The sequence below is a fragment of the Macaca mulatta genome, chromosome 14, assembly GCF_049350105.2.
Source record: "Macaca mulatta isolate MMU2019108-1 chromosome 14, T2T-MMU8v2.0, whole genome shotgun sequence".
NCBI lineage: Eukaryota > Metazoa > Chordata > Mammalia > Primates > Cercopithecidae > Macaca > Macaca mulatta.
The window spans coordinates 78,402,164-78,419,807 of record NC_133419.1 but is presented as its reverse complement, the minus strand read 5'-3'; the positions used below and the strand labels follow the sequence as shown (position 1 = coordinate 78,419,807).

At 42.4% G+C, this 17,644-nt stretch overlaps 1 protein-coding gene across 7 annotated transcripts in view; it reads left to right on the top strand.

Annotated features, from left to right (window-relative positions):
- The first annotated feature begins 4,892 nt into the window (after window positions 1-4,892).
- INTS4 (integrator complex subunit 4) overlaps window positions 4,893-17,644 on the top strand; it is a 111,085-nt gene continuing 98,333 nt past the window's right edge. For 3 of the 7 annotated variants that reach the window (XR_013404197.1, XM_077963962.1, XM_015115272.3), the window contains exons 1-3: window positions 4,893-4,970; window positions 8,257-8,451; window positions 17,062-17,179. Coding sequence is in view for 6 of the 7 variants with exons in the window: in XM_077963962.1 (XP_077820088.1) it covers window positions 4,917-4,970; window positions 8,257-8,451; window positions 17,062-17,179 (367 nt within the window). In the remaining variant the exon portion in view is untranslated. Of the gene's footprint in view, window positions 4,971-8,237; window positions 8,452-12,178; window positions 12,274-15,016; window positions 15,167-17,061; window positions 17,180-17,644 lie in introns of those variants that run through there. The other 4 variants (XM_077963961.1, XM_015115273.3, XM_077963963.1 and 1 more) reach the window with 4 other exon arrangements.

Here is a 17,644-nt window from a genome sequence, read left to right as displayed (position 1 = left end):
GGCAGTTCTGGTCTCAGCTGGAATAACGCATACATCTGTAGTCAGCTGGTGGATTAGCTGGGGTGGAGCTGGTCTCAGATGGCTTCAGGTGGGTCAACTTGCCTGTGTTCCATGTGGTCACTCACTCTTCAGCAGGCCAGGTTGGATTTGCTGTCATGGCAATGGTGGGGCTCCAAAATCAAACAAAAGGTCTGGGAAATCGCATGTGGGTGGGCCTTGAGGCTTAGACTCAAAATTAGCACACTGTCACTTCTAGCACATTGTATTGGCCTGTCACAAGGCCAGCACAAATTCAAAGGGTGATAATATAGATTTCATCTCTTAATAAAAGCACCTTCAAAGCCACATTTCAAGGGGTATACATACTGAGAGGGGGAGATTTGGGGCTGTTTTTGCAATCATTCAGCTACATACTAGATCCTTTCCATCATGGAAGGAGCAGTGATTTGTCCTCACAGGAATAGATTCGTATTCCAAATTCAGATTTGACTTCCCTACCGGCAATATTGCTGCCAGCTCCATCATCTACGGATGCCTAATTCATTATCATAGTATTCCACACGTTGCTTCTGATTAAGGAGCTTATTTTATGCTGAGAAAATTATAGTGAAGAAACTCCTTGGTCTTGCCAGGAACCCTATCACTCAGATGTAGGTGCTATAATAAAGCAGCATAACCTTTTGGAGATTCAGTTATAGTGCTAATCAAGAGCCAACACATTGTGAGTTTGGGCTGCTGTTTATGGTATATGCCTTATACCAACAGCTAAAATATAGTACTGCTTCTCCCACAGTTAGAACATTGGTCTGGGTATCAAAAGGTGGAGGTAGGAGCAGTTTCTCTCTCTTTTACACCTAATAATTCATTTATGAATTCTTGGGCTCAGTAGGTTTGGAATACTTAGTCCCCAAGGGAGAAACAGTTGCCCTAGAGAACACAGTCATTGTTCATTACATTAGACATGTAATGAGACTGTCCCCAGACCACTGGGGCTCTTGTTGCTGAACCAATAGGCAGAGAAGAAGTTACTAAATTGGGCTGCTGTTATGCAAGAGACAGAGAAGACTGAAGCTTCCTAGATTCATTCACAGGGGAACCTTGACATATTCTCATAAGTAATAATAAAAGTCAAAGGAAAATGGTATCAATACAATAAAGACAGTTTTTCAAGTCAACATTGAAGAATGTGTGTTCTTGTTTCTATACCAGTCTGGTTCATTGAGAAGTTGGCTATACTAACTTCTCAAATTTATTTATTTATAATTTTAAAAAATTATATAGCCAGGCATGGTGGCTCACGCCTGTAATCCCAGCACTTTGGGAGGCCGAGGTGGGCAGATCACTTGAAGTCAGGAGTTTGAGACCAGCCTCGGCAACATGGTGAGACCCTATCTCTACTAAAAATGCAAAAAGATTAGCTCGGTGTGGTGGTGCATGCCTGTAATCTCAGCTACTCATGAGGCTGAGGCAGGAGAATCGCTTGAACCTGGGAGGTCGAGGCTGCAGTGAGCCATGATCGTGCCCCTGCACTGCAGCTTGGGTGACAGTGCTAAACTCCATATAATTTTGTTTTCTTTTAATATAGAGACAAGGTCTCTTTCTGTTGCACTGGCTGGTCTGGAACTCCTGAGCTCAAGTGATCCTCCCACCTACCACTTCCCAAAGTACTGGGATTACAGGTGTGAGGCACGGTGCCTGGCCTCAACTTTATTTTTATTGCTTCTTCCTGTTCCTTGCACGCACTTTACTTTCAACATGAACTGAAGTTCCTTTGGTTTTTGGAATGCACCAAACTCCTTCCTAAAGCCATGCATTTATTTATTTATTTATTTATTATTTTGAGACGGGGTCTCATTCTGTCACCCAGGCTGGAGTGCAGTGGTGCGATCTCAGCTACTGCAACCTCTGCCCAGCGGGCTCAAGCAAACTTCCTACCTCAGCCTCCCAAGTAGCTGGCACTACAGGCATACGCCATCACACCCAGCTAATTTTTTGTTTTTTTGGTAGAGATGGGTTTTCACCATGTTGCCCAGGCTGTCTCCAACTCCTGAGCTCAAGCTATCCCTTTACCTTGGTCTTCCAAAGTGCTGGGATTACAGGTGTGAGCCACCACACCTAGCCACCATGTATTTAATAACAACGATAATACTCGTATCATTGATACTATGATGCACATTTAATGTCTCTAAAATCAGGAGACGTTGGCCAGTTGCTCCTATGTAGATTGAGTCGTAGAAGTTCATAGTGTCATCGCTTCAACTGAGCTCTGTGCAATTTTGGTACTACATGTGTTATTTTAAATTACTATTTAATATATCTCCAAATAGATTATCCTAAAATTTGTCATTAAAAAGTTTTTATGTGCACAGAAAGACATGGAAACAGCAGTGTGATGTAAGATACAAATCTATGTCTAAATAAGTTTAAAAGAGCTGTTTCTGTAAGCATACATAACAAATCCAAGCAATTAGAAACCATTGTTTTTAATTTCAGCATTTCTTTTCTCAACATAAATAAAATATTGATTTTATAATTGCTGGCAGCTTAGATTTGATAGAATATAATAATGGTAATAATAGCAGCTAAGCTTTATCAAAGGTATTGTTTGCTAAATGTTTTTCATTTCCCTTGACATATTTGTATATCTTATCTCGGCGGTCTGGGATGCCTTTGTTTCTGGAAAAACTCATTCTTTTAAAGCCTCATTAGAAATAGTCTCCTTTTTTTTTTTTTTCTTTTATTTGAGACAGTCTTGTTCTGTTGCCCAGGCTGGAGTACCGTGGCCCGAACTCGGCGCACTGCAGCCGCTGCCTCCTGGGTTCAAGCGATTCTCCTGCCTCAGCCTCCCGAGTAGCTAGGATTACAGGCACCCACCCCGACGCCTGGCTAGTTTTTGTATTTTTAGGAGAGACGGGGTTTCACCATGTTGGCCAGGCTGGTCTCGAACTCCCGACCTCAGGTAATCTGCCCGCCTCGGCCTCCCAAAGTGCTGGAATTACAGGGGTGAGCCACCGCGCCCAGGCTTTTTTCTTTTTCTTTTTCTTTTTCTTTTTTTTTTTTGAGACAGGGTCTCACTTCGTTGCCCAGGCTGGAGTGCAGTGGCTCGATGTCGGCACACTGCAACCTCCACATCCCAGGCCCAAGCGATTTTCCCACCTCAGCCTCCGGAGTAGCTGGGACTTCGGGCATGGGACACCGTCATGCCCTGCTAAATTTTGTATTTTTTTAGTAGATTTCGCCATGTTGCCCGGGCTGGTCTCAAAACTTCTGAGCTAGGTGATCCGCCCGCGTTGGCCTCCCGAAGTGCTGGGATTACAGGCGTGAGCCACCACACCCAGTTTCCTCTAATTTTAGGAAAGCCTTCCCTAAGGCACTCTAAGGAAATTAGGTCTGTTTGAACTACATTCATTCCCGTTACCCAGCACATTTCAGTTGCACTGTCACCATCAGTTTGGGTGTCTGTCTTCTCAGACTGTAGGACCTTGAGGATAAATACTATCTTTTGTTTATTTTTGGGTCCTCTGTATCAACCTATCCACCTCAGCCTCCTGCTTTTTTTTTTTTTTTTTTTAACTATCCCTCTCTTTCTTTCCTTCTCCTTCCCTCCTTCCCTCCCTCCTTCCTTCCTTCCTTCCTTCCTTCCTTCCTTCCTTCCCTTTTTCTTTCTCTCTCGCTCTCTCTTTCTTCTCTCTCTCTCTTTCTTCTCTCTCTCTCTCTTTCTTTCTTGATACGGAGTCTCGCTTTGTTGCCCAGGCTGGAGTGCAGTGGCGTGATCTCGGCTCACTGCAACCTCCACCTCCCAGGTTCAAGTGATTCTCCTGCCTCAACCTCCCAAGAGTCTGGGATTACAGGTGTGTGCCACCATGCCCTGGTTAATTTTTATATTTTTAGTAGAGATGGGTTTCACCATGTTGGCCAGGCAGGTCTCGAACTTCTGACCTCAAGTGATCCACCCGCTTCGGCCTCCCAAAGTGTTGGCATTACAGGCATGAGCCACCGTGCCTGGCCCACATTAATTCTTTTGAAAGACCAAAACAATGAACAGCTAATTTCATGTAGGTTGTAAAACTTGACCTTGGATTTACTGACACTAACATGTGCACTACACCTTACAGTCTATAAAATGTTCCTGCATTATTTCACTCCACCGTCACATCTTTGTCAGGTTATTATAAATGCATTTGTAGTTGAGCCATTTGCTTAAGAACCAGAACTGTCGTCTGTAGCTTCGTTGCTTTATCCTTGGTCTCAGATGTCTTTCTACTGTACTATAGCTATCAGAGCAGGGACTGATGCCTCAAAGGATGGCAGCTTTTGCAAAATTGGAATAAGGGAGTATGGAAAGGCACCCCAAAACAGGAGAGGGGTGGCGCACAGCTTGAACAAAGGCAGTGCTCAGGAAACCTATAAGCCACATCGTGTACAGAAAAGGATGATGGGAATGTCAGCTGTGCCTCTTTAAATCCTTTTACTAGTCAAACCCCTTACAGGGCTCCGGGTTTTGCCTCTAGCTCTGGATCGCCCCGCCTCTGCCCTTTAACCTATACTTCCTCCCTCCCTTCGCGCGCACCGCGCAAGTCTCTTAGCCACTCCAAGGCCACCAGCCAGCCTCCCAAAGCTCCCATTGGGTTGCCCACCCTTTCAATCTCGGCTCCTCCCACCAGAGGCCACGCCTCCCACAAGCGGCGCTCTTGTTTGCGTTCTTCCGGCGCAGGAGGCTTAGGCCGCCAAATCAGGCCGTGCAGTGGCGGTGCAGTCGAGCAACAGGAAGCGGTCGCTCTTTCCCCAAACCCCACTGCCTTGTGGGATCTCGGCAAGTCATCCACCCACCCCCGCGCCTAGACAAGTTTTCCGGATCCGTCCACCCCCCCTCCTCCCTCCTAGTGTACGGAAGCTGAGAGGGCCCGCAGGCAGGCATGGCGGCGCACCTTAAGAAGCGGGTTTATGAGGAATTCACGAAAGTGGTTCAGGTAAGCTCTGGCGGGAAAGATCCAGAACCGATCCGGACCAGGGTAGATTATCCAAAACCCATGCACTTTGCCAGAACAGAACAGGCTCCATACGCCCGTGTTAAGTGCAGACTTGTTGATAATCTCTAATATTGCACGTTAGTGGGCGTGTTAGTTTGCAGCCGCTGTTGTCATTAATATGTGAAGTCTGACAGAATTTTAAAAAAATTATTAGGAGAGACAGTGTTTTTTAATTTGTGAAACTGTCTTATCCGTTATCTCATTTTATTCTCTCACACAACTTTGCTACATCGCGTTATATTAGCATCCTCGTTTTCCACATGTGGACATTGAGCCTTCCGGGGAGGTACGAGGATTCACCAGTTAGCAGCAGAGACCCTTCTAGCCTCCCCACCCCCACGTTCCAAAAAAAAGCTCTCAGGGACCAGTTGGAATATACACAAGGTTCTAAGGGGCTGAAAGAAGGGTCTGTAGAATTCCTTCAGGCGCAGTCTAAGCAGGCGGGAGTCACAGACTTCATAGGGCAAGAGCTCTCCATTGGTGGAACGGCTCACCTAGGAAGGAGGACAGTACCTTTCTCACCATGAAGTTGTGACAGGTGGACAGAGCCCATGTCAGAGCGGTCAGTGATGCTCCGTGTGTCTCCATGTAGATGTTGCTAGGGTTGATCCCAAATCATCCTAATGTCTTATTTCTCAGATTTTCACCTGGGGACGTTGTTCAAATGTCGATTCTATTTGATAAGTCAAGCAGAGGAGGTGAGGCAAGATTCTGCATTCCTGACATGCCCCCAAATTCATGCCAATGCATCGATTGCATTCTTAGATCCTTAGACTTGTAGAGTGGCAAGACAGAGCATCCAGCAGGATACTGATCCTTAAACATAACATTGATTCATTCATCCAGCAGTAAAATATGTTAATACATAATATAAAATATGCTAATACATAATATAAAATTTAGAATTTTAACAATTTTAAGTGTAAAGTTCAGTGGCATTAAGAACATTAGTACTGTAATACTGTTGCGCAATGTAATTTCCTTTCTTCCCAACATTCTGTTGTTCCCATTTCCTGAGACTGCTCACCCCTCTTCCACCCATCCTCACATGACCAGATATGCCATGTGTTCATGTGTCTGCATATCTCCAAACTCTTGCACTGGTTGTCTCTTTTATACAGAATACATGCTATTCTTCCCTTTCTTTTTGTTCTCCACCCAGTGGACTTAACATTTGTGCTGCAAGACCCAACTGAAACCTCGTAAAGAGCTTAGTCTTTTCTTCACCTGTTTCTGTAGCATTCTGTGGTACTAATCTTTTTGTACTTTTCGTTCAATGCTACTGTAATTACCAGTGTACCTATTTTCCCACCAGTATGAGGTCCTTGATGGCAGAGGTAATGCCTGGTTCGTCTCCATGTCCTGGAGATGGACAACAGGGCCTGGCTCACTAAAGTGTTACTAGTGGTTGAATGACAGTTGATATTGGTTGTCCTCTCCCTTACATAATACTTAGGGAAAAAATTCCTAGCTTTTGACCTAACTACAGCTTTGATAAGACTGAAAACTGAGTTTGAGAGGAATAGGATAGAAATGGCTAAGAATTTTAAGGGAAGAGCTAATTTCTTCACTTAATTTTTCATCAGTTGTTAACATAGAGTGATTAAATGAGATCTTAGTGCTTCTGTTCTTTTTTCTCCGCTGAAAAGATGAGGAAGGAGAACTGATATGTGCCTAGCACTTACGTATATGTATAATAAAGTTATGTTTAGTAACTTAGATTTATCGAATAACTCTGTGATAATAAAGTATTGGTATGCCCTCCTATAAAAGAAGGCCTTCCCTAGCTAGTAAGTTGTTATTGAATATAAATTCCTCTGACTCCAAAGCCCTTGTTCTTTTTGTCATGTCATACTGTGTTCTTGTCTAGAATAATTCTAGTCTCTTTTCTATGGAAATGTGGATTTGTAAGGAGGTGATTGCTCAGTACATAAAAATGCACTGTTAAGGAAATTTATTTTATTTTATTGTTATTATTATTATTTTTTAAATAGAGACAGGGTTTCACCATGTTGCCCAGGCTGGTCTCGAACTCCTGGGCTCAAGGGATCCTCCTGCCTTAGCCTCCCAAAGTGCTAGGATTACAGGTGTAAGCTGCTACGCCCATCCGATATTTGTTTCCTTTTCTTTTGTTTTGAGATGGAATTTTGCCCTTTTCGTGCAAACTGGTGTGCAGTTGCACGATCCTGGCTCACTGTAACTTCTGCCTCTTGGGTTCACACGTTCCTCAGCCTTCTGCATAGCTGGGACTGCAGGCATACACCACTACCCCCAGCTAATTTTTGTATTTTTAGTAGAGACGGGGTTTTGCCATGTTGGCCAGGCTGGTCTTGAACTCCTGGCCCCAAGTGATCCGCCTGCCTCAGCCTCTCAGAGTGCTGGGATTACAGGCGTGAGCCACTACGCCCTGTCTGATATTTGTTTTCTAATAAAGAATGGACTCTGAGAGACTGAAACAGAGGGATCACTTGAGGCCAGGAGTTTGAAACCAGCCTGGGTAACATGGAAAAACCTGTCTCTACTAAAAATACAAAAATTAGCTGGGTGTGGTGACACGCATCTGTAATCACAGCTAGCTGGGAGTCAGGGAGGTGAATTGCTTGAACCTAGTAGGTGGAGGTGGCACATACCTACAATCCCAGCGTGTTGGGTGTCAGTCAGAGAATTATTTGAACCTAGGAGGTGGAGATCGTAGCAAGCCAAGATTGCACCATTGCACTCCCGCCTGCGCGACAGTGTCTTGCTCTGTCTCAAAAAAATGGAGTAGATCCTTCGTGTTACCTCTAAACCCAAAGGCTACCACAATCCTCAGAGATAGGTAGAGCAAAATGTTGGTGTAAGGCTGGGCATGGTGGCTCATGCTTGTAATCTCAGCACTTTGGGAGGCTGAGGTGCGAGGATTGCGTGAGCCCAGGAGTTAGAGACCAGCCTGGGCAACATAGAGAGACCCCATCTCTAAGAAAAAATAAAGTATACCTATTTTACAGAGAAATAAACTGAGACTTGGAGAAATTAAATGACTTGCCTAAAGTCATAGGAGCTAGTAAAGGCAAAATTGAGACTCATGACCTTGTCACCAACCGGGTACTCTTTCGAGTTTATAACACTATTTTCCTAAGTCTGTCAGCTAAATATATTATTTGGTATAATGGAAAATTATTTCCACCAAATGAGGCAAAGTTATATTTGCAGATTCTGTGTTTTCAGTTTTCTCTACCCCTTGCAGCAACAACAGGAGGAAATTGCTACTAAGAAACTCCGACTAACAAAACCAAGTAAATCTGCAGCACTCCACATAGATCTGTGTAAAGCTACCTCCCCAGCAGATGCTTTGCAATACCTGCTCCAGTTTGCCAGGAAGCCTGTCGAGGCAGAAAGCGTAGAGGGAGTAGTCAGGATTCTCTTGGAACATTATTACAAGGTAAGAAAATCTTGAGGATCTGATGGGAGTATATCATAGGAGTTGTATCATGTCTGCGGAATGGTTAATATTACAAATAAATAAGGTATTCATTAGCAAGCTTTTACTGAGTGTCTTCCATGTGCTAGGTACTATGGATACAGAGATAAAAAAGATGCAGATCTTGTCCTCAGAAAGTTACAGTATAGTAGATGGAAATAAAACGTGTCAATGATAAAGTGCATCATACTGCTGAAGTTACTGTGAGTGCAATATGTGCAGAGTGCAGTGGAAGCACAAAAGAGGAGTTAACATCAATCATGACCCGTTCATCTCTGGAATGTGGTCCCCTTAACATCCTGCTGTTCCTGTCCTAATTCATGGCCCTCATATCTAATTGCAGTAGCCCTCTTTTTTAATGAAAAATAATTTTTTTTTTTTTTGAGACAGAGTCTCACTCTTGCCCAGGCTGGAGTGCAGTGGTGCAATCTTGGCTCACTGCAACCTCTGCCTCGTGGGTTCAAGCAATTCTCTTGCCTCAACCTGCTTAGTAGCTGGGATTACAGGCAAGTGCCACCATGCCCTAATTTTTGTATTTTTAGTAGAGATGGGGTTTTGCCATGTTGGCCAGGCTGGTCTCGAACTCCTGACCTCAAGTGATCTGCCTGCCTCGGCCTCCCAAAGTGTTAGGATTACAGGCGTGAGCCACTGCGCCTGGCCAAAATAATTTTCTTTGAGACAGAGGCTCACTGTCACCCATCCTAGAATTCAGTGGCACCGTCATAGCTCACTGTAGCCTGGAACTCCTGGCTTAAGTGATTCTCCTGGCTCAGCCTTCCAAGTAGGTGGGACTACAGACATGTGCCACTACTCCAGGCTAAGTTTTGCTTTTTTTTTTTTTTTTTTTTTGAGACTGAGTCTTGGTCTGTTGCCCAGGCTGGAGTGTAGTGGCGCAATCTTGGCTCAGTGCCACCTCCGCCTCCTCGGTTTAAGTGATTCTCCTGCCTCAGCCTCCAGAGTGGCTAGGACCACAGGTGTGCAACACCACACCCAGCTAATTTTTTTTGTATTTTTAGTAGAGATGGGGTTTTGCTGTGTTGGCCAGGCTGGTCTCATACTCCAGATCTCAAGTGATCCATGCACCCTGGCCTCCCAAAGTGCTGAGATTACAAGCGTGAGCTACCATGCCCAGCCCAAAAATCATTATTATTATTACTATTATTATTTTTGAGACAGGCTCTTGCTTTCTCTCCCAGGTGGGAGTGCAGTGGTGCTATCACAGCTCACTGTACCCTCGACCTCCAAGGTTTAATTGATCCTCCTGTCTCAGCCTTCTGAGTAGCTGGGACTACAGGCATGTACAGCATGCCCGGCTAATTTTTTTTTTTTTTTGTAGAGACAGGGCTTTCTATGTTGCACAGGCTGATCCCGAACTCCTGAGCTCTAGCAATCCACCCACCTTGGGCTCCCAAATTCCTGGGATTACAGGTGTGAACCACGACACCCAGCCCCCAAATTATTAAGCTTATGGAAAAGTAGATAAAATACTGTAGTCACCTACCAAATACCCATTCCTAGAATTTAACAGTTATTAGTAATTTTGCCAAATTTGCTCTATTTGTTTCGCTGAATTTTATTTTATTTTATTATTGTTTTTTTGAGATAAGTCTCACTCGGTTGCCCAGGCTGGAGTGCAGTAGCACCGTCTGGGCTCACTGCAACTTCCGCCTCTTGGGTTCAAGCAATTCTCCTGCCTCAGCCTCCCGAGTAGCTGGGACTACAGGCGAACGCCATCACGCTCAACTAATTTTGTATTTTTAGTAGAGACAGGATTTCACCATGTAAGCCAGGCTGATCTCGATTCCAGACCTCAGGTGATCCACCTGCCTCGGCCTCCCAGAGTGCTGGGATTACAGGCGTGAGCCACCGCACCCAGCCTTGTTTTGATGCATTTTTAAAAGATATGTCATTTTTTTTCTAATTATCTCATTACATATCTATTAAAAAGGGATATCTTTTTGTTGTTTTCTTTTTTTTTTTTTTTTTTTTTTGAGACGGAGTCTCGCTCTGTCACCCAGGCTGGAGTGCAGTGGCCGGATTTCAGCTCACTGCAAGCTCCGCCTCCCAGGTTCACTCCATTCTCCTGCCTCAGCCTCCTGAGTAGCTGGGACTACAGGCGCCCGCCACCTCGCCCAGCTAGTTTTTTGTATTTTTTAGTAGAGACAGGGTTTCACCGGGTTAGCCAGGATGGTTTCGATCTCCTGACCTTGTGATCCGCCCGTCTCGGCCTCCCAAAGTGCTGGGATTACAGGCTTGAGCCACCGCGCCCGGCCTGTTGTTTTCTTTTCTTTTTTTTTCTCACTGCTGTGAGAAAGTAGAGGGACTTTTTATTTTTTAACATAACCACCTAACCATAATGAATAAAGTTAAGTAATTCTTTAATGTCATCTAAGAATTAGTTGATATTTAGATTTTTTTAGTTGTTCCCCCAATATCTTTTTATAGTTGATGTGTTCAAATCAAAAGGCAAACCAGGTCCCCACATGGCATTTAGTCTTTTTAAAAAACCTACAACAGTTACTATTTTGGTGACATTGATTTGATGAATAAACTGAGACAGTTCTTTTGTAAAATGTCTTGTTTTCTGAATTCATTTACTTTTTTGAGGATTAGCTTGTCCTCTGTTCTCTGTATTTACTATGAACTGAAAGTTAGACCTGTAGGCTTTGTTATATTTAGGTTAAACATATCTTTGACAGTTTTAAGACTGTGTTATAAATGGTGAGTTGTACTTCATATTGCAGCTATCAGCATGCAAATGTCACTGTTACACTGAGGTCTTCCTTTACCCTTCTGTTTCATATCGAAACTGCCTATCGCCACCCAGCACTTCCTAGTCCCCTTCCTTGATTTTGTTTTCTCCATGGGACTTACCATCTTCTAATATTCTGTATAATTTCTTGTTAATTATGTTCCTTGTCCATTTCCCCGTACAGGAACATAAGCTTGCCTTGAGCAGGGATTTTTATTTTTTTTAATTGTTGTTTCTGCAGAATCAAGAACAGTGCCTGGTAAAATAAATATTTGTTGAATGAATAAATGAATTGACACTTTTTACTCAGCAAATAGATATCAGACGTTCTGGGCACTGGACAGTGTCCTATTAGCACAATTATTAAGTTTTATGCTTTGCAATTGTTTGTCATATGTGTTTATCTCCTTCAGACTTTGAGCTCCTTAAATTCAGAGGCTGCAGATCCATTAATCTCTATCCCAGTGCCTGGCAGGTTCCTTGGAACATTGAAGGGACATTATAAATGTTTCACTTATGTTTTACATGAATAAAATCAGGCTTTCTTTTTTTGTTGTTCTTTCTTTTCTTTAAAAAAAGTTTTTAAAAATCATATCTATCTATCTAGAGACTGGGTTATGAGACTGGCTAAAGTTTTGTAGTTTTGATAGAGTTGGGGTTTCACCATGTTGCCAAGGCTGGTCTCAAACTCCTGGGCTCAAGCGATTCACCTGCCTCAGCCTCCCAAAGTGCTGGGATTACAGGCATGAACCACTGTGCCTGGCATCTGTTTGAGTGTTGCTGTTTCTCAGTCTAGAGTGCAATGGCGCGGTCACTGCTCACTGCAGTCTGGACTCCCAGGCTCAAGCCATCCTCCCAACTCAGCCTCCTGAGGAGCTGGGACTACAGGCACATGCCACCACTCCCAGCTAATTTTTTCTTTTTAATTTTTTTTGTAGAGATGGAGTCTCTCTGTGTTGCCCAGGCTGGTCTCGAATTCCTGAGCTCAAGCAACCCTCCTGCTTGGCCCTCCCAAAGGATTGGGATTACAGGTGTGAGCCACCACATCTGGCCAAAATCAGGATTTCTGTTCTCAAGAAGTTTTCAATCTCTCAGTGATCTATTTTCCGTTAGTCTTTTTCTTAGCAATATCTACCATTATTATTATATTAAAGTTCTATTACCAATGATAATCTATAATAATACTTCTAAGAGCAGTTAACATTTAGTTTGCTTGTTAGAGTTTGTAAAGCACTTTCCATATGTAATATTTTATTTAATCCTGATGACAGCACCATTGTTATCTCTAAATTCCAGATAATGGAACTAAGCTTAGCGCTGTTTAGTATTCAAGGTCACCCAGCTAGTAAATGGAAGGTATAGATTTGAACTTCGGTTTTTAAAAAAAAAAAAACAAAAAACCTTTTGTTATGGAACATTTCAAATATATACTATGTAAGTAGAGAGAATAGTTTAATTAATTCCCATGTACCCGTTACCCAGCTTCAAAATTTATCATTTTGTGGCCAAACTTGTTTCATTTTCCCTCTTCCCTCCAATCCACTTCTACTTCTTTACCCTCACCTTCTCCACCAGATTCTTATGAAAATAAATTCCTGGCATCGTATTATTTTAATCATAAATTTCGATTTATATCTTTAAATGGTGAAGACTTTTTTTATTATACTTCAAGTTCTAGGGTACATGTGCACAACGTGCAGGTTTTTTACATAGGTATACATGTGCCATGTTGGTTTGCTGCACCCATCAACTCATCATTTACATTAGATATTTCTCCTAATGCTATCCCTCCCCCAGCCTCCCACTCTCCGATAGGCCCTGGTGTGTGATGTTCTCCACCATGTGTCCAAGTGTTCTCACTGTTCAGTTCCCACCTATGAGTGAGAACATGCGGTGTTTGGTTTTCTGTCCTTGTGATAGTTTGCTGAGAATGGTGGTTTCCAGCTTCATCCATGTCCCTGCAAAGGACATAAACTCATCTTTTTTTATGGCTGCATAGTATTCCATGGTGTATATGTACCACATTTTCTTAATCCAGTCTATCGTTGGTGGACGTTTGGGTTAGTTCCAAGTCTTTGCTATCATGAATAGTGCTACAATAAACATATGTGTGCATGTATCTTTATAGTAGCATGATTTATAATCCTTTGGGTATATACCAGTAATGGGATGGCCGAATCAAATGGTATTTCTAGTTCTAGATCCTTGAGGAATTGCCACACTGTCTTCCACAATGGTTGAACTAATTTATGCTCCCACCAACAATGTAAAAGCTTTCCTATTTCTCCACATCCTTTCCAGCATCTGTTGTTTCCTGACTTTTTAGTGATCACCATTCTAACTGGTATGAGATGGTATCTCATTGTGGTTTTGATTTGCATTTCTCTAATGACCAGTGATGATGAGCATTTTTTCATGTGTCTGTTGGCTGCATAAATGTGGTGAAGACTCTTAAAAAACAATCTTTTGTCATGTCTAAAAGCAAAATTTAACTCAGGTGTTCTGAAGTCAGCTCTCAAGCACTTTAATCAGTCCTTGCTGCGTGCATTAATCAAGTGGACCCTAGCTCCAAAAGAAATGAAGAGGGATGCCAGATGGACCCAGTTCTAGATTGGTGACCATAGTGTTTTTTATCCTTTCTTTTGTTCTGTCCAGAAATGTGGTATCTTATATTAATATTTTAGTGGATAAAACTACTCTGGCTTCTGCTTTTTCCTACTTTTTTTTTTTTTTTTGTGATCAGGCAGTAGTATCTGAACTTATTTCACACGATTGATTCTTCACTTATGCTACTGTGCTAGTAGCTATGGAGGATGCAGAGCTATGAGACATGTTCCTTGTCCTTTAGGGGCTAGCAGTGTAGTCAGCAGACCATATATGTAGTATGTAGATAGTAAGTGCTAAAGTTTTCCATTTGCTCATTTTTTCATTTGCTCAGCATGTCTGAATACTTATTCTGTGCCAAACTTTGTGCTTTATGTTGGTAATAGAGATGTATCTGATGTAATCCCTGATCTGAGTCTTGAGTAAATAAGAAATGAATTAATAATATACTGTTTCAGGTCTTCTGAAAGGGGTAGGTTATGATATGGCCTCAGAGAAGGGGGTGATTAATTTTTGGAAGCAGTGTTCCAGAAATGCATTTTAGAGTGGTAGTGATGCTTGAGAAAAGTCCTAAAAATAGATTTTGGCCAGTTGGAAAACAGGGGGAAAGACATTTTAGTTGTGAGCAACCGTAACATGGGCATGGAGATGTGAGACACGCTATCACATTAGAAGAAATGCAACTAGTTTGGCTGGTGCAGATTTTAGGTTGGGAGCTCATCAAGAGATAAGACCAGGAGATTTGGAAGGGATCCAATTCTAAAGGGCATTGTATTCTACCTTGTCAGTTTTTGTTTTAGAAATGTCACTCTGAGGGAAAGTATGGAGGATAAAGGAATTGGATGACTGGAGTTAGAGTGACCAATTAGAAGACTCTAAGTTTGGAGAAAGGTGATGCAAGCCTGGACCAGGACAGTTTTAATGGTCAGAAGAAACAATTATTAGAGAAGGCTTCCCTGGAGGTAATTCTGTTTTTAGCTCAGGTGTGAAGGAGATCATTTATGTGTCATAGTAGAAGGAGTGCTAAGGGATTATTTCAGAAAGTAAAAGAACTTGAGTAAAGTATCCAGATGGATAAGGAATATCACTAGGTCAGATGCTCTCTTATCTCTTTTTTTTTTTTCATTTTCATTTATTTTCTCCTCCCTCCCCTCTTTTTTTTCTCACAAGGTCTCACTCCAGACTGGAGTGCAGTGGTGCGATCACGGCTCACTGAAACCTCCACCTCCCAGGCTTATGCAATCCTCTCACCTCAGCCTCCCAAGTAGCTGGAACTATAGGCATGTGCCACCATGCCTGGCTAATCATTTCTTAGTTGTGGTAACAATTAAAATTTATTTTCTTAACCATTTTAAGTGTGCAGTTCATGTGTGTTAAGTACATTCATATTGTTATGCAGCCATCACCACCGTCCATCTCCAGAACTCTTTTCATCTTGTAAAACTGAAACTGAAACTCTTTCCCATTAAACAGTAATCCTCCATTGCACCCCCTCCAGCCCCTGGCAACCACCACCATTCTACCATTTTTTTTTTCTTTTTTTTTAGACAGAGTCTCAATCTGTCGCCCAGGCTGGAGTGCAGTGGCATGATCTCGGCTCACTGCAACTTCTGCCTCCTGAGTTCAAGTGATTCTTCTGCCTCAGCCTTCTGAGTAGCTGGGACTATAGGTGTGTGCCACCATGCCCGGCTAAGTTTTGTATTTTTAGTAGAGACAGGGTTTTGCCATGTTGGCCAGTCTGGTCTCAAACTTCCTGACATAGGTGATCTGCCCGCCTCAGCCTCCCAAAGTGTTGGAATTATGAGCCACTGTGCCCGGTCTCATTCTACATTTTGTCTCTGTTATATGCATAATAAGTGGCATAGCATGCCAACGCTGTATCTATTGCCCCTTCCTCTGCTTTAGGCCTCCTTATTGTGCCTGGTGACCTCCTTAGAAACTGAATATAGGAGGTGGGGAGTTGGTCTTATTTGAAAAGTACCTCATCCTTTCAGCATACACTTAATTAGTTTTGTCTTTAGTATAGAAAGATGATCTATTCTCAGCACCGGCAAGGTACTTTTTTTCCCCTCTCATTTCGTATATATTTATTGATCTTTTTAGTGTCAGGTATTGTGCTATATTGAGATATGGCAGTGAACAAGAGAGCATTCCTTTTTGTCTTTGGAAGAAATTTCTTACCACAGGAATTTTGGTGCCCATTGGAAACCACCTCTCACTCTCTAAGCTAAAACAGTCAGACAATTTCTTTGTCAGTCTCCCCTGCAGCTCGGGCCCAGGCACAAGACTTATACTCAGACAGTCACACTTGCCTCCTCCAGACTTTTAATCAGATTCTGGTGATTCAAAAAAGCAGGTAGGACTGAGCACGGTGGCTCACACCTGTAATTCCAGAACTTTGGGAAGCCGAGGCAGGAGGATTGCTTGAGCTCAGAAGTTTGAGACCAACCTGGGCAGCAAAGCAAAAGCTCATCTCTACTAAAAATTAAAAAAAAGTGGCTAGGTGTGGTAGCATGTACCTGTAGTCCTAGCTACTTGGGAGGCAGAGGTTGGAGGTTCACTTGAGCCCAGGAGGTTAAGGTTCTAGTTAACCATGATTGCGCCACTGCATTGTGACCTGGGAGACAGTGAGACCCTGTCTCAAAAAAAAAAAAAGGTAGAATGAAAGATTCTTTCTGATGATAGCAGTAGTAGCTGCCACACTCACCTTCCAGGGACTCCAAGAGCAGTGGTGCTGGCAGCAGTGTTGTATCCCCAGTGTTGTTGGTGCAAGTTGCTGTGACTTGTGTCTATCTAACATGACTACTCAGTGGAGGTCAGGTACTTTTAATGCCAACGGCACATTTTTTATTAGAAGTTAGTGACATCAGAATGGCATAGAAAAGTTCTCATTCACTTTGCAACATTTGGATGTAATGTATCAACTGAGAAAGCCATCTCCCTGGCAGAGGTTGCAGTGAGCCAAGATTGCGCACTGCACTCCAGCCTGGGCAACAGAGTAAAACTCCATCTCAATAAATAAATAAATAAATAAATAAATAAATAAATAAATAAGTAGCTGTCTCTCCAGAAGTATATAAAATTAATTTTTCAGGAATGATGCCATAGAATACTTGGATCATTGAATCTCTTTTGGGATGTTAGTTTTCCATATTCCTGTTTGTTGGTTAGCTAAGTGTAAAGCATCAAAGTGATAATTGCTTCTTTTTTTCCAGGAGAATGATCCATCTGTGAGACTGAAAATTGCATCATTGTTGGGTTTATTATCAAAGACAGCAGGATTTTCACCAGACTGCATTATGGATGATGCTATTAACATCCTGCAGAATGAAAGTAAGTTGCAATTTAAAAGCTCTATAGTCAGAGCAGAAATCTTTAGTTCTTTCTTATAGAAGTTAGGACAAAATTTTGTTATGTTGATTGTTGTTGAAAAGGAGTTTGAGGATAATTTAATGAAACCATGTATATATATTTACATTAGAGTAGAAGTACAGTTTCTCTCTTAATAACTGTCATTTATTGGCCAAGTACCATATATTTGAGGTAGTTTACATATGATATAGATATTATTGTCCCTTTTTTTTTTTGCTTGTTTGTTTTTTATTTTGCGGCAGGGCCTTGATATGTTGAACAGCCTGACTCCAGGCCGGAGTCCGGAAGTCCAAACATGTTAATGACCCTTGCTATGTATTACCCTATTGCTTTCTAAAAAGATTATTTCAGCTTACAATGAAACCTGTAACTGAACATGTAGTACTCGTTTCATCAAGAAACGTTCTTTTTTTTTTTTTGACGGAG